The sequence below is a fragment of the Mus caroli genome, chromosome 18 (genome assembly GCF_900094665.2).
Source record: "Mus caroli chromosome 18, CAROLI_EIJ_v1.1, whole genome shotgun sequence".
Classification (NCBI taxonomy): domain Eukaryota; kingdom Metazoa; phylum Chordata; class Mammalia; order Rodentia; family Muridae; genus Mus; species Mus caroli.
The window spans coordinates 78,758,798-78,778,698 of record NC_034587.1 but is presented as its reverse complement, the minus strand read 5'-3'; the positions used below and the strand labels follow the sequence as shown (position 1 = coordinate 78,778,698).

General features: G+C 44.1%; 1 protein-coding gene across 1 annotated transcript in view; it reads left to right on the top strand.

Moving 5' to 3' along the window:
• Znf236 (zinc finger protein 236) overlaps nucleotides 1-19,901 on the top strand; it is a 103,723-nt gene that overhangs the window by 72,776 nt on the left and 11,046 nt on the right. The window contains exons 21-26 of the mRNA XM_021150329.2: nucleotides 1,037-1,431; nucleotides 2,053-2,198; nucleotides 2,366-2,606; nucleotides 8,389-8,568; nucleotides 17,368-17,555; nucleotides 18,949-19,080. Of these exons, the coding sequence (XP_021005988.1) occupies nucleotides 1,037-1,431; nucleotides 2,053-2,198; nucleotides 2,366-2,606; nucleotides 8,389-8,568; nucleotides 17,368-17,555; nucleotides 18,949-19,080 (1,282 nt within the window). The remainder of the gene's footprint in view (nucleotides 1-1,036; nucleotides 1,432-2,052; nucleotides 2,199-2,365; nucleotides 2,607-8,388; nucleotides 8,569-17,367; nucleotides 17,556-18,948; nucleotides 19,081-19,901) is intronic.

Genomic DNA, 19,901 nt, shown 5'->3' with positions numbered 1-19,901 from the left:
GCCGTGAGGCTGATGGCAGCACAGTCCTCCCAGCTCCATGAGGTCAGGGCCCTGTGTGCTGTGAGGCTGATGGCAGCACAGTCCTCCCAGCTCCATGGGGTAGTACTTGTACTAAGTTGTGACTATCTGGAAGTGTGTTTGCATGTAGGAGTGTAAGGACCTCTCCAGGGGATGTTAGACATCGCTCTGCTGTCCACTAGGGAGCGTTATCAAGTTCCATATTCCAAAAGTTTGGATCATAAGATTGAACAAATATCTACAGATGGACTTTGATACATTTATGTCAAGTTCTATCATCCTCTCCTGATGGATTATTATTGGCAACTAGACAGGGATGAACTCGCCTGTTAAGAGTTTCTCAGACAGTTTGCTGTTGTTTCATCAGGTTCCTAGTGTCTGTCCCTTATGTTGTACTGTAAACTTGCCGAGGGTGCATGGGCTAGCTGTGCCCAGCTTGCTTCCAAGTCTCGTACGCTGTGGTGACAAGCTAGGTGCCTGGTGGTGTTCCTTGCAGTTAGCAAAGCTATTCTAGCCTCGACTGGGGTGGGAGTTCAGCTTAGGCTACGTAGATAAGAAAGGTGTTTTCTCGCTCTGAAGACCTCAGAGCAGTATAGGATCACAGATTTACTATAGCCTCTGAGTCTGCCTGGTCATTCCTGGCAAAAAGCAATGCTTATTTCCTCATGGCTGATCCTGAGTTCTCCCAGGGCTGTCACTGTCCATGGCATTTGTGCCTTGCTTTTGTTATGTGGGTGATTATGAGAAGATCCAGAGGGTGGCGCATAACACAGGACACAGGGCCTGCCTGAGGGCACAGGGTCTTCCTTGTGCACATTCCTCCAGGTAGAATATGATGATTTCAGGACGCAGAGTCTCCGAGGGTTGTGGGAATACTAACTGCAGACCATAGGCAGTGTGTGAGTCAGTTTCTGCTGTTACTGTTGTCATAGCATTCTTGGTTGAGAGCCTCATGCACTTTGCTGTCTGAAGCCAGGGTGGTGTGTCCATACTGGCTGTGAGCTTCGATTGTCACTAGCTCCTGCTTATTCCCCGCTGCTTTTTTAGGCCAGAAGCTGTTCAGCTGCCATGTCTGCAGCAACGCCTTCTCCACAAAGGGAAGTCTGAAGGTACACATGCGCCTACACACAGGAGCAAAGCCTTTCAAATGCCCTCACTGTGAGCTGCGCTTCCGGACTTCTGGGCGAAGGAAGACTCATATGCAGTTTCACTACAAATCAGACCCAAAGAAGGCCAGGAAGCCTGTCACACGAAGCTCTTCAGAAAGTCTCCAGTCTGTGAACCTTCTCAACTCATCTTCCACGGACCCAAATGTGTTCATCATGAACAACTCTGTGCTGACAGGGCAGTTTGATCAGAATATGCTCCAGCCAGGCTTGGTTGGCCAGGCTATCCTTCCTGCCTCTGTCTCAGGTAGGAAACCAATGTGTGTCATCTCCTCTGTTCCCATAGCAACACACTCTGACCCTGTCCCTCAGAAGGCAGCAGGGACAGCTGAGCTCCCTTCTCCCATTGCGTCTGCTTTAGTACACGTGCTTTGCTAAGCTTCTGCTCAGGGAGTCTAAACCCTCCCAGTTAGCATTCCCACGACTTTAATCTAGTGCAGGTATCCTGTTGTTAGTGCTTGCACATGTGTGAAAGGTATTAAATGTGCACCACTGTGTTTGTATACTAGAAGTAAGGGCCATAGTTTTTGCCCCTGTTTGACTTCTCTTTCTGTGTCACTCTCCTTGGGGCATGAGAGAACCAGACGGCCGCTCAGTGGCTGCTGTTATATTAAACTGTGGACTAGTGGGTAGTCTTTTGTTAGTCTCTTTTCTGCTGTTTGAAATGGGTAAGATTATTTCACAGTGGCTATTTTGTTATAGGCAGGTAATACAGATATATCTGTAGTAAAAATAATTGTATTCCGTAATATGACATAACCTGTAAAATTTTTGTGTTCTAAAATCTCTGTGGAAAAAGTGAATCCTTTCATATTTAAAGCATTTACAGTATTAAATTAAGTTCTTTTGTTTCTCATTCTCTGGCCAGCTGGTGGTGACTTGACAGTATCTTTGACTGATGGAAGTTTGGCCACTCTGGAAGGTATCCAGTTACAGCTAGCTGCTAACTTGGTTGGACCAAATGTTCAGATTTCTGGGATCGATGCCTCCAGCATCAACAATATCACATTGCAGGTATGGCGACTCCATGGTTTTCTGTGCTGTGACAGTGTCTAACCTGCATGGAGGCAGAGCACTCTGGCAGTGTCTAACCTGCATGGAGGCAGAGCACTGTGACAGTGTCTAACCCGCATGGAGGCAGAGCACTGTGATGCTGACCTGGAGAATCTGTTGCTTTGCAGATTGATCCAAGCATCTTGCAGCAAACACTACAGCAGGGCAGCCTGCTTGCTCAGCCAATCACAGGCGATTCTGGCACAGCCTCCCAGAACAGTTCTCTTCAGACATCAGACAGCACCGTCCCAGCCAGCGTCGTCATCCAGCCTCTGTCAGGCCTGTCCTTACAGCCCACAGTGACATCTGCCAATCTGACCATTGGCCCACTGTCTGAACAGGACTCTGTGCTGACCACCAGCAGCAGCGGTAAGTACCAGTGTTCTCTGACTATAAAACCTGGGAGTTCTTTTTGTTAGTTCTTGTAAGCCGACCCGCGGAGGCAGGCTCAGGCTGAAAGAGACTTAGTCCATTCTTGGTGTCTGGAGCCAGCCTGTAGGCGATGTGCAGAATAGGATGTTCCTCAGGAATGTCTCAGGTGCTTCTCAGCTGGTAGCAGTGTCTTGGAGAGAGCAGTGGCAGGTGGCAGAACAAAAGAGCCATCTAGGTTGGAAGGCTCCACCTTAGGTAATTTCCTTATCAGTGGCAACAAGGTCAAAGTCTGGGTCAGCCTGCTTCATGGCTGAGGGAGGCTACAATTCCTCCCTGATGATATAATAAAAATAGCCAGACTGAGGCATAAAATTTATTTATGCTCCATTGTCCTGCCTGGGAATTATGGTGGCTGGCGGCTGTGCCTGTCTTAGGATCTCAGATCTTCTCAAACCATCCAATTCCATCATAGGAGGCTACGTGCAGCTAGTTTGTGTTATATTTCATACAAACATGGCTCTGTGGTGTATTATCAACAGCCGCGGCCTTTTGGCATGTACCCCTGTCTTAGATTGGTATGATTCCGGGATCTGGTTGCCCGTCATTGACTAACCGGTCCTCATAGCACACCCTATTCCCAAATCAGACCAAAGGCACAATATGTACTTTGAATTCTTCTTGATAAAAACTAATAACTGCCACCTGTGTTGTTGGAGGCTAGGTTTTACATCTGCTGTTGTCACGCTGAAGGGTTAGGGTTAGGGTTAGGGCCTTGCTGGCCTGCTTGAGAAACAAAGGTGGGGCAGTGAAAAGCAACAGTATAAAAGCTTCTTTGTGGAAGCCCAGGTACTTTATTCAGTTGCAAATTAGCAACACTCAAGCTCATACTCTGGCCTCCAGGTGTGGGGGAGCTGGCTTTGAGAATTAGCAGAAAGGCCAGAGATTCTCTGGAAGTGGAGGCTGTGCTCCAAATTAACTTTGCTAGGTAATTAAGATTTTTAGTTATCGTCAATAGGAATCTCTAATATTGGCCTCATTACTAGACCAGTCCAAGATTGAGTTAGAATAACTGGTCACATTGAAGGAAAGAGAAGAATCATTATAATTCTTTCTTATGAGTAATCTTTCTAAGTCAGATTCCACAGTCTTTGATGTTCTTTTTTACCATAANGTTAAAAAGCTTGAAGCAAGGCAGCTTCACTTGTTCAAACTGGAAAAATAGCAAGCAAGGATGGGTGGAAAACATGTACCCAATTCAGCTTCCTTGTCACTACAGTCAGGGTACTGAGCCAACTCACCTGCCAGCTTGTCACATGAATTAGCCATCATGCTTCTGCAGCGTTCTCTGGAGAGAACTTATGCTTTTCCCTTCCCTAATAAGGTAGCTGTTCAGGATCAAGCCATATGCCAATAAGTAGTTCCTTTTAAGATATTATAAGGCATTTATTAAGTTCTTTGACATCCAAATTTCAAAATTCTAAAATAAAAGTATGATTTAAATAATGTGCACAGGAATGCACTAAATAATATGCACGGGGATATAATTTCCCCTTTCTTTGTCTTTTAAGAAACTAAACTTTTAAAGTTCCACAATACCTTGTCCTTGAGAATTAATAATTTGTTGACAAAACATCTCAAATACTTGACTGTTATAGTCAGTTTTAATGTAACATGGGCAGTGACTAATAGCACTTTTAGTTGTTTCTCTTGAAGAGCAGTTGTAACTAGAAAGCTTGAAAAGTTATTAATAGTCACATGTGCATAATTTATTAATCAGAAATAAGAGCATTCATTTGCAGCAATTAATTAAGTATAAGTCCTCAAGAATTAACACTATTATGTGGAAACAAGTAGTAACTGAGGACACTAATAGCAAAGAATTTTTTGTAATTTGATACACCCAATTTCTAAGAATATTAAAATATTATCTTAAAACATAACTGTTTTGAATATATAAAGAACAAGATTATATATCCAATCTATCTTATATGTAGGACCTATAGACTGCTTGAGATATAAATCCTGCAAGGCATTGCTTTAAGATGTCTAGGCAATCTAGAACAATTTATTAAATGTCTAAAAACAGCCTTCTTAAAAGGACAGCATTTTTTTCTTATGAGTTGTATATGCATAAGCAATCGCAAATTTGAGAATTAATAGCATCCGAGGGACGAACAATCTTAAGCAATTGTGAGCTCTGAGATATAATATTGACTATTAATATACAAATTAAGGTTTGATTGTTCAGCATTTTAAAGCACCATCTACAGCACACAACCTAATTATCTGTGCTGAAGCAGGGGAAGCTCAAAAGAATAAGTATGTGATCTAATTCACATCTACTTATTTCCCATAGAGGGGTTGTTTTTAAACACAGTAACTGGGATGCATGCATGGATGAATTTATAGAAGATACAAAAGCATGCATAAAAACAATTTTTTAACTTATCTTTGGGATATTGATTGTCAATTTTATTTTAAATGATGGTATGCAATAGATCAATTATTAACATTCTGTAATAACCAAATTAATTGCTGTTTTGAACAAGGAACAGACACTTTGTCAGTTTCTTAAGACACAGTTTTTGTTATAGTTATCCCACACTATAAGAATTTATCTTATAATTCTTTATTAGCACCACAGAGGCCTTAATAGGTGTTAAAACTTTACTTTGAGGTGAAGAAGGATGATTTTACAACAATGTTTTCTCTTGCCAAGGAATTTTTGTGGGCACAGAACTAAAATAAGCAGGTAATATTTAATTACCATTGATTATAATTGATAACAATTATAAAAGCTTTCTTATTTTCTGCAAAGCCTTTTGTTCTTTGTCAGTTAATTTGTGTCTCACTTAATAGCACCTAACAAAGGCTTAAGTTCTCCTGTGGTGAGTTTAAGGTGAGGTCTTAGCCAATTAACATCTCTGGAAGCTTTTGAAAATAAAATTTTGAAGCAAATCAATTTCTCTTTCTTAGATTTTCTGTACCACAATATTATGGTATAATTAAAACCCTAAATATTAAAAGAATATTGCCTCTGAATCTTTTCTGGAGCAACAGCTATTCCCCAGAACTTAAAAGCTCCTTTAAAGTGAACTTCCCTTGAGGGTCATTAGCTAATGACATACTTTTCACTTAGGAAACAATATACACTGAAAGATTCAAACTCTTAGCTTCTTGTATAGAAGCAGAAATGATAAAAATTTTACTTATATAACGTAAAGCTGTGTTAGCCATACCTACAGCAATATTTTCCAGTGATTGCCAGTTCACTAGAAGCAAAGCTCTTTACAATTATCAGAATGCAAAGGAAAAAACAAACTCTTAAATCTATAATAACCACATGAAGTAGGCAAGTCAAATCGCAATGTCCTGATAAATTCTACAGCCTGATTGACCCCTTTTTATAAACTTAGAATTTAAACTTTATTAGAATAACATCTGGGTAGATCTGTAACAGTGTTCTTTCAGCTAAAAGAAAATCCCTCTGTAGGCAAGGAGAGGCAAGTTTCCAGAGCTTCCTTAGGCACCGTTTGCAAGACAAAAGAAAGTTACACAAACTGAGCAGAAGCTGCTCTGAGCTTAGTTCCTCTTGCCACGAGGACAGATTTTAGAATTACTAAGTTTCTTTTGCAATATTAGACCATAACTACAACTTTGGGAAAGCAAAACCCAATTTCAAAACAATTTATCATATTTAGAATCAATATTAGAAGCATTATTATCATGTTACAAAGTTTGGCTGTCAGTTTATACCTATGAATGCATGACAGTGCAAGCTTTAATGCTTCATTAAAGAGACATTGCTTTAAATCTTATCTTAATCTTACTTTCTAGGATAAGAATCACATTAAATATTATCTCAGCTAGAAGTGTCTTAGGAGGCCCCGTTTTTTGGCCCGCTTTATGCCACGTGTTTGAAAGACTCCAAACCTGTGTTACCAATTTAAAGCTAACTTACCAGTAACCAGTGTTACACCCATTTGATCATTCCCAATAACTTATAAGCTAATACTCTATGATGAAGACACGCAGAGCATATTAAACCTCTAAGACCAGTAAAAAGCCAAACGAAGCAGCTACACTTAGACCAATCAGAGCATTTTAATTTTTCTAGCTATAATTATAAAATAAAAAGCACTTTGTCATTTGCTAAACACATTAATCACAATTGCAGAGAACCCTCCAGGCAAAAAACCATCTATCAGCTTTTTTCCCCCACAACTAAGAGTCTGCAGACTCCTTTTCTCAAAAAACAGTTTTTCCAGCAGGAGCCCTCCTGCTGTGCCTGATCCTGGTGAAAAACGTGTGGCCACTCTCTTGCTAAGTCCGCAGATAAAGTTTTAGCAATCTTTCTTTTCCAGCATGAAACACAGAACATTCAGTCATTCAGACAACGAAACAAAACACACATGAATCGACACGTAAACGGAAATTAGACAACACAAAGAGGGCAGAGAACTTCTGCTGTAGAGCCAGAGAGAATAAAGCAGGGTGTTCCCTGAATTCTCTCTGTCTATGGGAGAATTTCAAAATCCATTTTCCTCTATATATTTTACTCCATCATTTTAAGCCCTATTCCTCTAGCCTGATGCAGTTCTCGACTGCGGACAATCGCCTGTTTCATTATTTTAAATCCTATTCCTCTTGCCTGAAACAGTTTTTAAAAGCTGTGGACAACCGCCCGATTCAGTTTCTAGTCCCACACATATTTCGCTGTCAAGTCCTAAGTGGAAAAAGCGCTGGGTTAGCACTGTTCCAAACTTAGCCCGTATCCTTCCGCATCTCCAGCAACACTTTTTTAAAAAATGAAGTTTAAAGCCAGTGCTAGCATAAATACCTGTTGCTCACGGTGCCCAATACGATCTGATTCTTTCCTTCCCTTGGAGCTCCATACAAGACAGCGATTCCCTCAATGTTTTCCCACCATTCCCATGGTCCCTGGCCTGGGCGCCAACCTGTTACAAGCCCGCTCACAGCTTACAAGAGCCGGGTACACCTGGGAGGCAGGCTGGGGCTGCTGAGGCTGCTGGGGCGAGAAATTAATGGAGCCAAGACATGATTCTGTTCAAGGCCCTCCAGTTTACTATGAGAGTCTACTTATAAAAGGGGAAGGCCCATCCCCCGCCAGTCCATTCTTGGTGTCTGGAGCCAACCTGTAGGCGATGTGCAGAATAGGATGTTCCTCAGGAATGTCTCAAGTGCTTCTCAGCAGGTAGCAGTGTCTTGGAGAGAGCAGTGGCAGGTGGCAGAACAAAAGAGCCATCTAGGTCAGAAGGCTCCACCTTGGGTAATTTCCTTCTCAGTGGCAGCAAGGTCAAAGTCTGGGTCAGCCTGCTTCAGGGCTGAGGGAGGCTACAGTTGCTCATGGTAACATGGGTGGTTTTAGGTCAGTGCAGTGATATTTTTCATTTCTTTGTAAAGCTTACCAACAAAGCATAAATCCTCCAGTGCCCTTGGTTTCGAGGTGATCATTCAGTATATCCACCTTACTGTTACTGGAACGCTCTGCTCACCGGCCTTTCATTTCATCATCTCCCGTACCTTCCCTTGTGTGTGTGTGTGTGTGTGTGTGTGTGTGTGTGTGTGTGTGTGTGTACTGGGGAATAAGAAAGACCTAGAGTCTGTGAACTCTAGGGCAAGTTTTATCTTTTCAGATAAATCAATTAGATATGATTGATAATTTATCTGAGTCTTTGCCCTTTGAAGATAATGCTTTTCCTGTAAAGCAGAAGTGTGTGTATTAGGGCTCAATTACTTGCTTTGTCATGATGAGCAGGTTCACAGGACCTCTCTCAAGTGATGACTTCACAAGGCCTTGTGTCCACATCGACGGGCCCGCATGAGATCACCCTGACCATCAACAACTCCAGTCTCAGCCAGGTCCTAGCCCAGGCTGCCGGCCCCACCGCCTCCTCATCCTCGGGCTCGCCACAGGAGATCACCCTGACCATCTCTGGTTAGTAAGTTCACACTGTAGATATCTTTCGGCCCACAACTTAAGGCCATCTTGTATGTGTCTTTTTCAGCACCGGGTGTGCATAAAGATACTATATTTCATTTATTTGGCAGGTTCAAATCTAGTGAAATCTAGTATCAGAAGCAAAAAACTGGCTTCATACGTGACCTTCTGGCTCTGTAGAGTTTATGGTGTGACTAATGTTTAGAGTTGGCTACTTTTGCTCTGTGTTTTTATTTAGCAACATACTAAAGAACAGGTAATGTCCTTATTCTTGTTCCTATTCTGTATACTAAAGAAATATCGCTCATTTGAGCTGTGCGCAAGAAATAATTTTCAAAGCACCTCCATGGTGTCACGTACCCTTGGATCTTTGGAACACTGCTAGGATTGTGTAGAAAGTTACAAATAGGTTAGACCATTGAAAAACATTGATAAATAAATCGATGAATACTATTTGCAGTAAAGTACACTTGACATTAACAAGTCACCCTAATGTTAGCCTCTGGCCTAGTGTCAGCCCCTCCTTGCTGCACCTCATGTTCCTCTGGCTCACTCTGGCTGGGGCAACATGGGCCTGGTATGTCTTGTCCACCTGGTTCCTTGCTCTCAGCCTTCAGCCCTTCATGTAAACTAAGTCTTTTTTTAAAAATATAAACAAAAGCCAGTGTTTTATGTAGCCCAGGCCCGCTTCAAACTCACTGTTGAATCTCTGATTATCCTCCTATTGCCTCCGCAGTGCTGAGAGTGTAGGCACACACTGCTGTGCCCAGTACACTAGTCTTTTTGTTGTTGCTATGATCAAGTAGCATGACCAAGGCAACTCAAAGGAAAAGTTTATCTGGGTTATGGGTCTGGAGGGAGTCCATGATGACAGGTGAGGCACGGCAGCAGGAGCAGGAGCAGGAGAGGGCTCATCTCGTCTGTACAATGAAACACACAAGAGTGACCGGAAGTGGGGTGAGGCTGCAGACTTCCCAAGCCTTCCCCCAATGACCTGCTTTCTTCAGCAAGGCTGCACCCTCTAAAGTCTCTGCAGCCTTTGCAAACAGCGAACCGAATGGAGAAGAAGGATTGGAATACAGGAGCCTGGCCGGGGGGAGCATTTCTGGTTCAGCGCATCACCTCCAGGATGCACAGTGTTAGGGAGTAAACCCAGGGTGTTGTCCGTGCCAGGCGGGCAGCTGCAACCCCAGCCCAGATGGTGTCTAACAGTGACTTTAAGCTCTCATGACTGCCTCCCAGTACTGCTCTTACAAGCAGGAGCATTTCACCAGAGATCCTGCTCACTTCCTGGTACGATGGAGGAAGCAGCCAAGTTTCATTTGGAACACGTGGAAGGAACAATGGCAGCAAACTGCCAGACCAGCCCAAGGTCGTGGTTTCCAGGTTCAGTGAGATTTCCACAGAAATAAGAGTGGAACTGAGATAAAGCGTAGGAATAAGGAAATTAAAAAGTAAAAGCTTTAAAATCAGGAGGGTCTGACTTCTGAAAGATGCACCCCGCCTTTCGGCAGCTGCAGAACAATGAACATGAACATTGGGTCTCGTGATTCAGTAACCCTCCTCTTTTGATTATACATCCTGAGTTTCAGTATTTTAAGAAAGCTGTTTTGATCAGGGTAGTGGTAAAAAGTTGTTTTATTGAGAACTTTTTTTTTTTTTTTTTGAGTGCTCTCAGTGTTGGATATGTGCTAGGCCTTATTAAAAAATACACAGAATTCTTGCTTATAGCTTAGAAATCAAGTTCTTTGCTTTTGTATTTCCTATTTTTCTATAGTTGGTCATATTCTTACACTATTGCTTATGGGTATTGTAAAAGAGTAGCCGTTTATAACATTAAGTATTTCATTTTTAACTTAAAAGGTTTGTTGTATGAGACAGTTTCTGGTTGGCTACTTGGAGTTTTGCATGCAAAATCTCAATGCCATACACACTGTCACTTGCTTTGTATAGTGCAGAGTTTGATATGTGGTGAACAAAATGTTATTTAAGTTGGTCAGATTTTGAACCAGTAGCAGATGTTTCTTTAGGAGCAAGCATGCTGGTGAGCAGTGGGAAGATACGGGCAGGAGGCGGTCAGCACAGGGATGCTCTGCATTGCTGAGTCTGGAAGCCTGTTGGTACCTGTGACCTGTGACTGGTCTGATAGAGGGAATGGCAGCATTGTGGTATCAAATTAGGCAGGCATGTGGCCGTGGACATTAGAATATCTATTAACAACTGTGACAGATAATATAATATCTAGGTAAAGAGCTAGCTAGAATTTCATAAATGAAGGAACTTGTAACTTTAATTTTTTCAGAACTTCTTAATGATGGTTCTTAAATGCTTTGTAGCCCACCACTTACTAGAGGTAGTGGGAAAGAAAGGATATGGGGGAAGTGGACCTGTTTAGAAATGGATCCTTAGAGCAACCCCTGTCTGTGTTGTCTGGAAATTGGCAGTTCAGTTTGAAAGACCCACAACGTGAGGACTCACCATGTTCTGACTCAGGAGAGGCGACACCCCAAATCACACAAGAAACGGTCTTGCTGCAACTGCAAGAGGATTTTTATTCAAGAGCACTCTCGGGCCCATGGTCATACACCACGCAGGGGTAGAGGACCGTGGCGCCCCGAGTAGCTGAGTAAGGGGGTATTTAAAGGAAGAAACCACAACTCAAGGAGGTGGGGAGGGCGTTGTTGGAAAATACCAGAGATACCAGTTAAGAGTCACAAGGAAGTGTAAAATCACAAATGTCACAAGGAATACCTAGTAATTGTGAGGGTTATTTCTCAAGACAGTTTCTAAGAGCCCCTAAAGATAGCACATTTGCATTGCAGGTTCCAGCAATGGTCAGGGTGGGTCAGGGTGACTTTCTTTGAATGAACACTCTTTGAACCCAGGAAGCAGGTGGGTGGAGGAAGGAATGTTGCTATCTGTTTTATCACCAGCACCTGGAGCACTAAGCCACAAAGACCACACTCCCAAGCCTGGGCTTTAAAGCCTCGAATTTTGCTATACTTCTTCAAGTTCACAGGTTAGCAGCGGCAGCTCGATCCCTTTGCAGACATGCCACAGATACAGCAGCAGTCCAGTTTGGTGGTCAGGACAGCAAACACGAATCAGCAGTGGTGGCACTGCCTAGCAGAGACAGCCAGGCCTCAGCCTCGGCCGTGCCTCTCTCAGGGAAGTGAAGCTCAACGAAGATGTGAGGCTCAGAAGCCTTGCACAGCTTGCTCTCTAAGCAAGCCAAGCTTGGTCTCCGTCACTGCCCTTCAAGTCCTTTTTGAACTCTTCAAACATCATGTGCCTTCCACGTGTCATCTCAACATGTGTCTTGCATGCATGTCTGTCTCAGCTGACATTACCCTGCCAAACAGAAGTGGGAGCTGCAGGAAACTGCAGTACAGCACCAGGAGTTTCTTGGTGCGTTGTTACGGCGTCCCAATAAATGCAGCTCAACTACTCAATGTAAAGTGGACCAGCACATGCGTGTTGTTAGCAAAGAATCCTTCATCGTGTGTCTTTTCATGTGCTTGCTTTAGCAGAACATCCTCTCTCCTGTGTCTGCTTCAGTGAAACTTTCCTTCATGTGTTTGTCCCAGCAACACATCATCCAAATAACCCTTGGGTTCCATTTCCGGAACCAGGCTGCACTCGGAGACAGGACATTGTAGTGTGTCTACAGTTCTAATACTCTGCAGGCTTAGTGTCACGATGCACTGTGCCAGAAACAGTAAACACTTTGTTTCTTTCCACAATTTCAGAATTTTGAGACAGGGTTTCTCTGTGTAGCTCTAGCTGTCCAGGAACTTGCTCTGTAGACAAGGGTGGCCTTGAACTCAGAGATCTGCCTGCTTCTGCCTTCCAAGTGCTGGGATTAAAGACATGTGCCACCTCTGCCGAGCAATTTACGAATTTTAAAAATAACAACAGATACATACATACACAAATACCAAATACATTTGAAGATAAAATACACAAGTATACAATACCATTTTAATGACAGCACTTTGTCCCATAGTCCTGCCTATCCTGGTATCCTGCATTAGATGAACATAGGTTTTTTTTAAGTATTAATCACTAATATTATCATATCACAAAGCATGCAGTAAATGTATCTGTATATGCATATGTGTGGTACAGAATGATTAACACAAGTTAATACGGAGGCTTCAGAGAAGTTAAGGAGGTTTCAGCAGTGGGCCGAGAAAGAGCCTGCATTGATAAGATGATAGGCCAGACTAATGGCAAGAGGGAGCTGCTAGGGTCATGGTTTGACACTGAAGTTGTTGCAGATGTGAGTTACAGGGCTGAAGCAGATTCTGAGAGCAGAAAACAGTGAGTTCAGGTCCAGATCCAGACAGTTCATCCCGATCCAGATGAGCAGGCAGACGGTGACTAAGCCGGCTGCAGCCGTGGAGCACTGTCTTGGTGAGGGCTATCGATGATGAGCAGGCAGACGGTGACTAAGCCGGCTGCAGCCGTGGAGCACTGTCTTGGTGAGGGCTATCGATGATGAGCAGGCAGACGGTGACTAAGCCGGCTGCAGCCGTGGAGCACTGTCTTGGTGAGGGCTATCGATGCTGTGAGGAAACACCTTTACCAAAGCACCATAGGGAGGCAGGGCTGATTTGGCTCACACCTTGACATAACCATTCCTTGTCAAAGGAAGTCACGACAGGATCACAGACAGGGGAGGTACCTGGGGGCAGGAGCTGGCAGGCCATGGAGGGGTGCTGCTTACTGGCTTGGTACCCATTGCTTACTCAGCCTGCTTTCTTATAGAACTCAAGACACTATCCCAGGAATGACCCCACTCACAATGGGTTGGCCCCTCCCCTGTCAATCACTAATTAAGAAAATGCCCGACATGCATGCCTAAGGCTGGATGCTATTGAGGCTCCCTTCTCTCAGATGCCTCTAACTTGTGTCAGGTGATCTAGAGCTACCTAGCGCAGGTACCAAGCCAACCTGAAAGTCCAAAAACAGTTGAGGAGTCCTCTGCTTGTTGATCCTTGACATATACACCAAGTATCTCTCTGCTGTGAGGCCAGGCCATCATAGTGTTAGGTGTCTATGACTTTATGGGGTCCAGGTGAGAGTTAGGCCCTTTCTTTGGGTTGTTGTTTCCCACAAGTTCTTGTGCGTGGTTTCCCTGTTACTATTTTAAGATACCTATGTACTTCTAAGGCCTCACTTCACCCAGTCAGTTTATAGAGTAGCTCACTTTCTCCTCCAGGAATAAATGGGTGATCAGTCTGTGTTGGGTATGTGCTTCCTGACAGGTGGTGACGTTTCTGCTCCACCCACAGGCTGCAGCCCTCCTCAGAATGGAGTCAGAAGCTTGTAAACTGACCACTGCTTACAGTTAGAGAATTCTCTACTGCCTTACGCTTTGCCCTGGGCCGTGACCCTCTCATCCCTAGATGCCTGAGGAAGGCAGCTGTCTGAGAACTTCTGTCTGTATTGTATATTAAGTCAGGCTCAGGCATACACCCTTGGTCCCAGCACTCGGGAGGCAGAGGCAGGCGGATCTCTGAGTTTGAGGCCAGCCTGGTCACAGTATGAGTTCCAGGACAGCCAGTTCTGTTTTTAGTGAAAGTAAAGATATTTCTTTGTTTGCTAATAGCGAGTGAGGGTCTTTTAGCATTAGTCCCTCTAGATTTGAGAACAATCTGTTATTTCCCAACAGTTCTAAAACTTCCCAACCTGGACAACAGAGGCAAACACTTGCCCAGTTTTCAAACTATTTGAAGTTTCATAAAATTACAGCTCACTTTCTTAGAAGTTGACCCTACTCAGCATACTCAAAGCAGTGCCTGCTTTGATTAGCATTTTTCTGTATGTTTGAGAGAGAGTATAATTGCATCATTCCCTGTCCTTCCTCCTCTAAGACCTCCCCTCTGTACTCTGTAAGACCACACCTTTGTTTCAGTAATTGTTATGTGCATGTATGCATCTGAGTGTACAGACCTGAGCAGTCTTCATGATGTCACTGTGTGCATTTTCAGGGCTGATGGATTTTATTGGATAATTAATTGGTGTGCTTTTCCCTGAGGAAGACTTTCTCCTGCTCTCAGCATCCCTGGGTGCCTGTAGTTTTTTTGCATAGGCCTCACGGGGTTTTTGCTCAGCATTTGCCTTGTCTATTGTTATTCACCTTATGTCTAGGGTCATGTTGGTGGACATTATGGGCATAGCCCTTACAGTCTTTCCACAGTATTCCCCAAGCCTCATTTGTGAGAGCAGTTTGTCCACAACTCTGAATTTTGATTGGTTGTGGTTTTCTGTGATCTTTGCCTGTTGCAGAGAAGTTTCCTTGATGATCAGGGAGGTGTACACTTACCTGTGGTATAAAGACTGATGCTTAGGTCATTAGTAGGGATTATGCTGGTTAGTAAAGTGGTGAGTGTAGGTTCTCCTACACGGTGCATGACTTAACTAGCAGTGAGTAGATAAGTAGGTGTCCAGTGCCAGGCATGGCTTCCCTCTTGTTGAGTGGATCTTAAATCCCGTTAGAGAGGTGTTGGTTACTGCCAAGGGATATGGCTGCCACTGTTCTCCTAGGGTCACTGTGCCATGAATAGGACTCCATTTGCCTGAGGATTAAGGCCAACAACCGACAAGCACACTTCATAGAACACATTTTTTTGTTAGTTTTTTTTGTTGTTGTTTTTGTAAACAGGATCTTAGCCCAGGTGGCTGTGTAGTCTTGAACTCTCGAGCTTCCTCCTTTAGTCTCCTGTATGCTGGGATCATAGGCATGTTCTACCACGTCTGATTTATTTAGTACCTCTTAAAGTAACTTATAACCATAACCATAAAGTAAAATAATATGTTGAGTTGTGTCCTGGAAGACCAAATAAAATCTGACTCTTACTTAAATATTAAACTGTATTTGCATACTCTTGAGATTTTAACAGGTAATAACCAAGAGCTGTTTATAGCTTATCGCCAATTGTACGCTTAAGAAAACAGTCTCTGCTCTCCTGTTGTAGCTTTATGACCCTTTCGGCTGTACCCAGGGTAGCTCCTCTTGGCAAGTGTTTGTCTAGTGACAGCTTTGTCAGTGTTGAAGATGAACTGTGGCGTCATCTGAAGCTGTTCCCTGAACAAGTGCACTTTGATTTTTTCTTTAGATTTCTTGTGCTGTGTTGGAGCTTTCTGTTTGTGATCATCACTAGCGAGTGAGGCAATATTAGTACGTTAGTGGGTGGGGAGGGAGAGGCCCTTAGGTTCTTTTCCCTCAGCAGGCAGTGAGGGTGTCTTCTGGGCTACCTAGTAGGAAGGAGCAGTGTCAGCCTCATGGGCTTATTTCTAAGAATGATGGTGACGGGACTCTGAGGCAGCTACTCTGCGGCACTGGCCTCACCCGACCGTCACCAAGGACCTTTCTTTCCTTCCCTTTCTGTTCTCCTGTGCGTGAGCACGGATCTGTGGAGCAGCACAGGTAGTGCTGTGCTGAGAGCTGTAGCTGGAGTGCTGGTGCATGAGCCGCCCGCCACAGACCCATCTCCCATCTGATGCATTAGCACTGTGCAAGCTGGGAGCAGGCGGGAGGGAGCCCCAGCGGCTACTTCTATGCACACGATCCTAGCCTCCTAATGGTTATACTGCTTTTGAAGGTTCCAGGTCTGTGCAGCACATTGGGGGACTCCACGAGTGTGGATCTATGGAGGCCTTGTATTTGGAGAACTCCACTTACAAGTAAGTAGCCTGGCTTTACTGTTGGCCCCTGACTCCTAGAAGAGGCTCTGGATTGGTGTCACACAGGTCACAGAGGTGTTGGCAGGAGCCTGTTTTCTTTTTTACAGGTTATAAGGACATAGTTTTAGGACTTCAGTTTCAGTATTTCTCTAGGGTTCTCAGTACCTGTTGCTGGGCTGGTCCAGGGTGATGAGCATATGTTTGCAGGTTAAGGGTGCAGAGTTGTGAGAGAGCATGTAGGGAGACCTGGCTGTGCCTGTGTGCTCAGTGCTGGCGCCCTTGAAGGATGCAGATGCCTGTGTAGCTCTTTTCACTTGCCAGGAGGGCATAGGAGTGTGCTTCTGGAAGAGAGGGCGTGTCTGCTTGTGCTTATTCTGCTCTGGATATCTTCCTTTCTCTCAGCACTGGCTGCTTGGGAAAACAGTGGAAGGTTTTGGCGCAGCAGCAGAAAGTGCAGGTGTCGTTTGAGTATTAGCGTGAGGTTCTTCTGACAGCCTGTGCTTTACGTAGACCTAAGCATGAGGAAGTAGCAGGAGAGTCCCATCAGCTTTGTAACTAGTTGCTTCATGGCTCCCACCTGGTTCCTTTCTTCTGTAGTCTGTGGTCCTAGAAATCCCTGCCGAGATTTCTTTCTACAGTGCTGGCAGTGATAAGGGCCAGAGACACATTTACAATCTTCTGGATTTTTTTTCTATCAGGGATTTCTTAACTTGCAAAATTCTATGTGGCACAGGATAACATTGAATGTAGACCAACACAGAATTGTGAGTTTACTGAAAACCTGAATTTTTTTCCTTCTTGTCAACTCAGTTGCATGGCTGTTAAGCATGAGGTCTGTAGATAATAACGATGTTTTGGAGAGTCAGGACGTTGGACACACCTGCAGGATCATGCTGAAGAAGCAGAGGATGCGGGCTTGTGTGAACTTAGAAACCAAAGAAAGCCTCTCTTCATTTTGCATCAAAGATTTGTGATTTCCTTATCGTGGTGCCAGGGGATTGATGCCAGTGGCTCCGGGTGATCTCCTTTGCAGAGCTTTCTCCCCAGGCCCTAGGACAGGGCGTCCCGGCTTACTACTGATTATTTGTTTTGCTTCTTCTGTAGAACTTAATCCTTCGAGTGGGAGCCTGCCTTCAACAGCACCAATGTCACCGTCAGCCATTTCAGCCCAGAACCTAGTCATGTCTTCATCAGGGGTGGGTGCTGATGCCAGTGTCACGCTGACGCTGGCTGATACTCAGGGCATGCTGTCTGGAGGGCTGGATACGGTTACACTGAACATCACTTCTCAGGTGAGTTTGTTCTCTATTAGATATACAGTTTTGTATTCTCATTAAAGTAATATATTAAATGTCAAAAGGAGAAATTATGAACTGGCTCAAACTCTGACCCAGCTGCTATCTTACTAACCTTTCTACTGCTGTGAAGAGACACCATAACCAAAGCAGCTCGTAGAAGACAGCATTGAGCTGAAGGCTTGCCTACAGCTTCAGAGGCTTCGTCTGTCATGGTGGGGAGTGTGGCAGCAAGCAGGCAGGTGTGGCACTGGAATAGTAGCCAAAAGCTTACATCCTGAACCTCAGGCAGCAGACAGAGTGTGCCAAGCATGAACTGGTCCTGGCCTAGGCTTTTAAAACCTCAAGGCCCACTCCACACCAGACCCAATGACTAACTTCTAACAAGGCCACACCTCCTGATCCTTCCTAAACAGTTTACTGACAGGGAAGCAAACCTTGAAATACATATGCCTGCTTGTGGGGCCGCTCTCATTCAGACTCCACAGCTGCCACTCACCGGGGTCCAGCTTTGCTCAGCTCCCATGTCAGTTCCTCAGCTTGGTCACATTACAGCCCAGTCAGAAGCAGAGACACAGTGGCCTGGTGCACAGCTTGCTTCCTTGTTTTTATTCAGTCCAGCAGGATGTGTCACCTACATTTAAGGTGAATTTCCCCCCTTCAAGTAACTTAGTCTAGAAATTTCCTCATAGAAGTGTCCAGAGGTTGTCTGCTGTGTAACTGTAGATGCAGCTAGCATTGGCATTGACCTTGTCTTACCAAACAACCTCTGCAGCCATTGCCCTTTCTCTCCAGGTTTGTCTGGTGCGTTTACTTTATGTGAGTGTAGTTGTCGAACACCTTGGGGTCTTTTGTGAACGGCCCTCTTTACGTGGATGGGTCTCTAGGGTGCACCTGTGTTACATACCATGCATCTACTTCATCCTTCTTATTGGTGAAAAATATTTCTTTATGTGGCTAGGTCACAATATCACTCCTTTGCATGACTGCCCCTTAGTCCATCTCCATAGGCAGAAGTTGAGGAGAATTGAGCAATTCCCACTTTTACTGTAAGACCTTCTGCCTGGTGTCAAGTGATTGTCGGTCACATGGCAGACGGTGCTGTCCAAAGTGATTGTGCCATGAAAGCTTTTTCTTTTAAGTACATTTTATTTAGTGTGTGTGTGTAAGTGCAAGCTTGTGTGTGTGTGGTATTCATGTAGATGTCAGAGAACAACTCTTAAGAGTCAGTTATCTCCTCCTCCTGTGTGGGTCAAACTTAGGCTGTTAGACTTGGTAGCAGATGCCATTACCCACTGAGCCACATTACCAACCCCTAAAGGTCTTTTAAAAAGATGGCATGTCTGATAATGTGAGGAAAACTTCTAAAACAGTCGTCATCTTTTGGCAGGGCCAGCAGTTCCCAGCATTGCTCACGGATCCCTCTCTCTCAGGCCAAGGTGGAGCAGGCTCACCACAAGTCATCTTGGTGAGCCACACCCCACAGTCCTCCTCTGCTGCTGGGGAAGAAATAGCTTACCAGGTATGGCACCTGTGCAGCTCACACTCAGCACCAGGAACAGTGAAAGAGTCCATGTGGGTTGGCCCTAGTGAATGGGGCCAGCCTCTGACAGACCCAGAGCAGAGGTACTGAACTCTGTTGGTCTTGTGGGCTTGGAAAATGGTGGCTCCCAGATTTTGGTCAGTGGTAGGTGTGGCTTAGAGCCATCAGCTTTGATGTGGCCAACAGTGAGCTGATGTACTTTCAAACTGGTGTTTGCTCTCCGCTTCCTGCTCAGTCTTACGGCTCTTTGCTTGTACTAACTAGTTCTTTGGTGTATTTCCTGGAAGCATCTATTGTTTCTTTTATCTCTGCCTGTATCTTTACATGCATGCACATATGTATATATATATATACACACCTGTGTGTGTGTGTGTGTATATATATATATATATATATATATATATATATACACACATATATATACATATATGTATATGTGTATATATATATAAAAAACTTTTTTTCTTATTTGTTTTTGTTTTTGTTTTTGTTTTCCTTTTTGGTTTTCCAAGACAGGGTTTCTCTGTGGACCCTTGGCTATCCAGGAACTCATTCTGTATAGATCAGGCTTTCTTGACTCATGGGAATCCACCTGTCTCTGCCTTCTGAGTGCTGGGATTAAAGGTGTGCACCGCTACCCTGGCTGATTGGTCTTTTTCTTAAAGCACATGTTTTAGGAACCAAAATTGTAGTAAATGATTGTCTGAATGTAGACAAGTGTATAAGCATTTTCTAATACTTTAATGAGTCAGAGCTAAAGAATAGATCGATGTTGACCTCTGACTTTGGGGAGCTTTAAA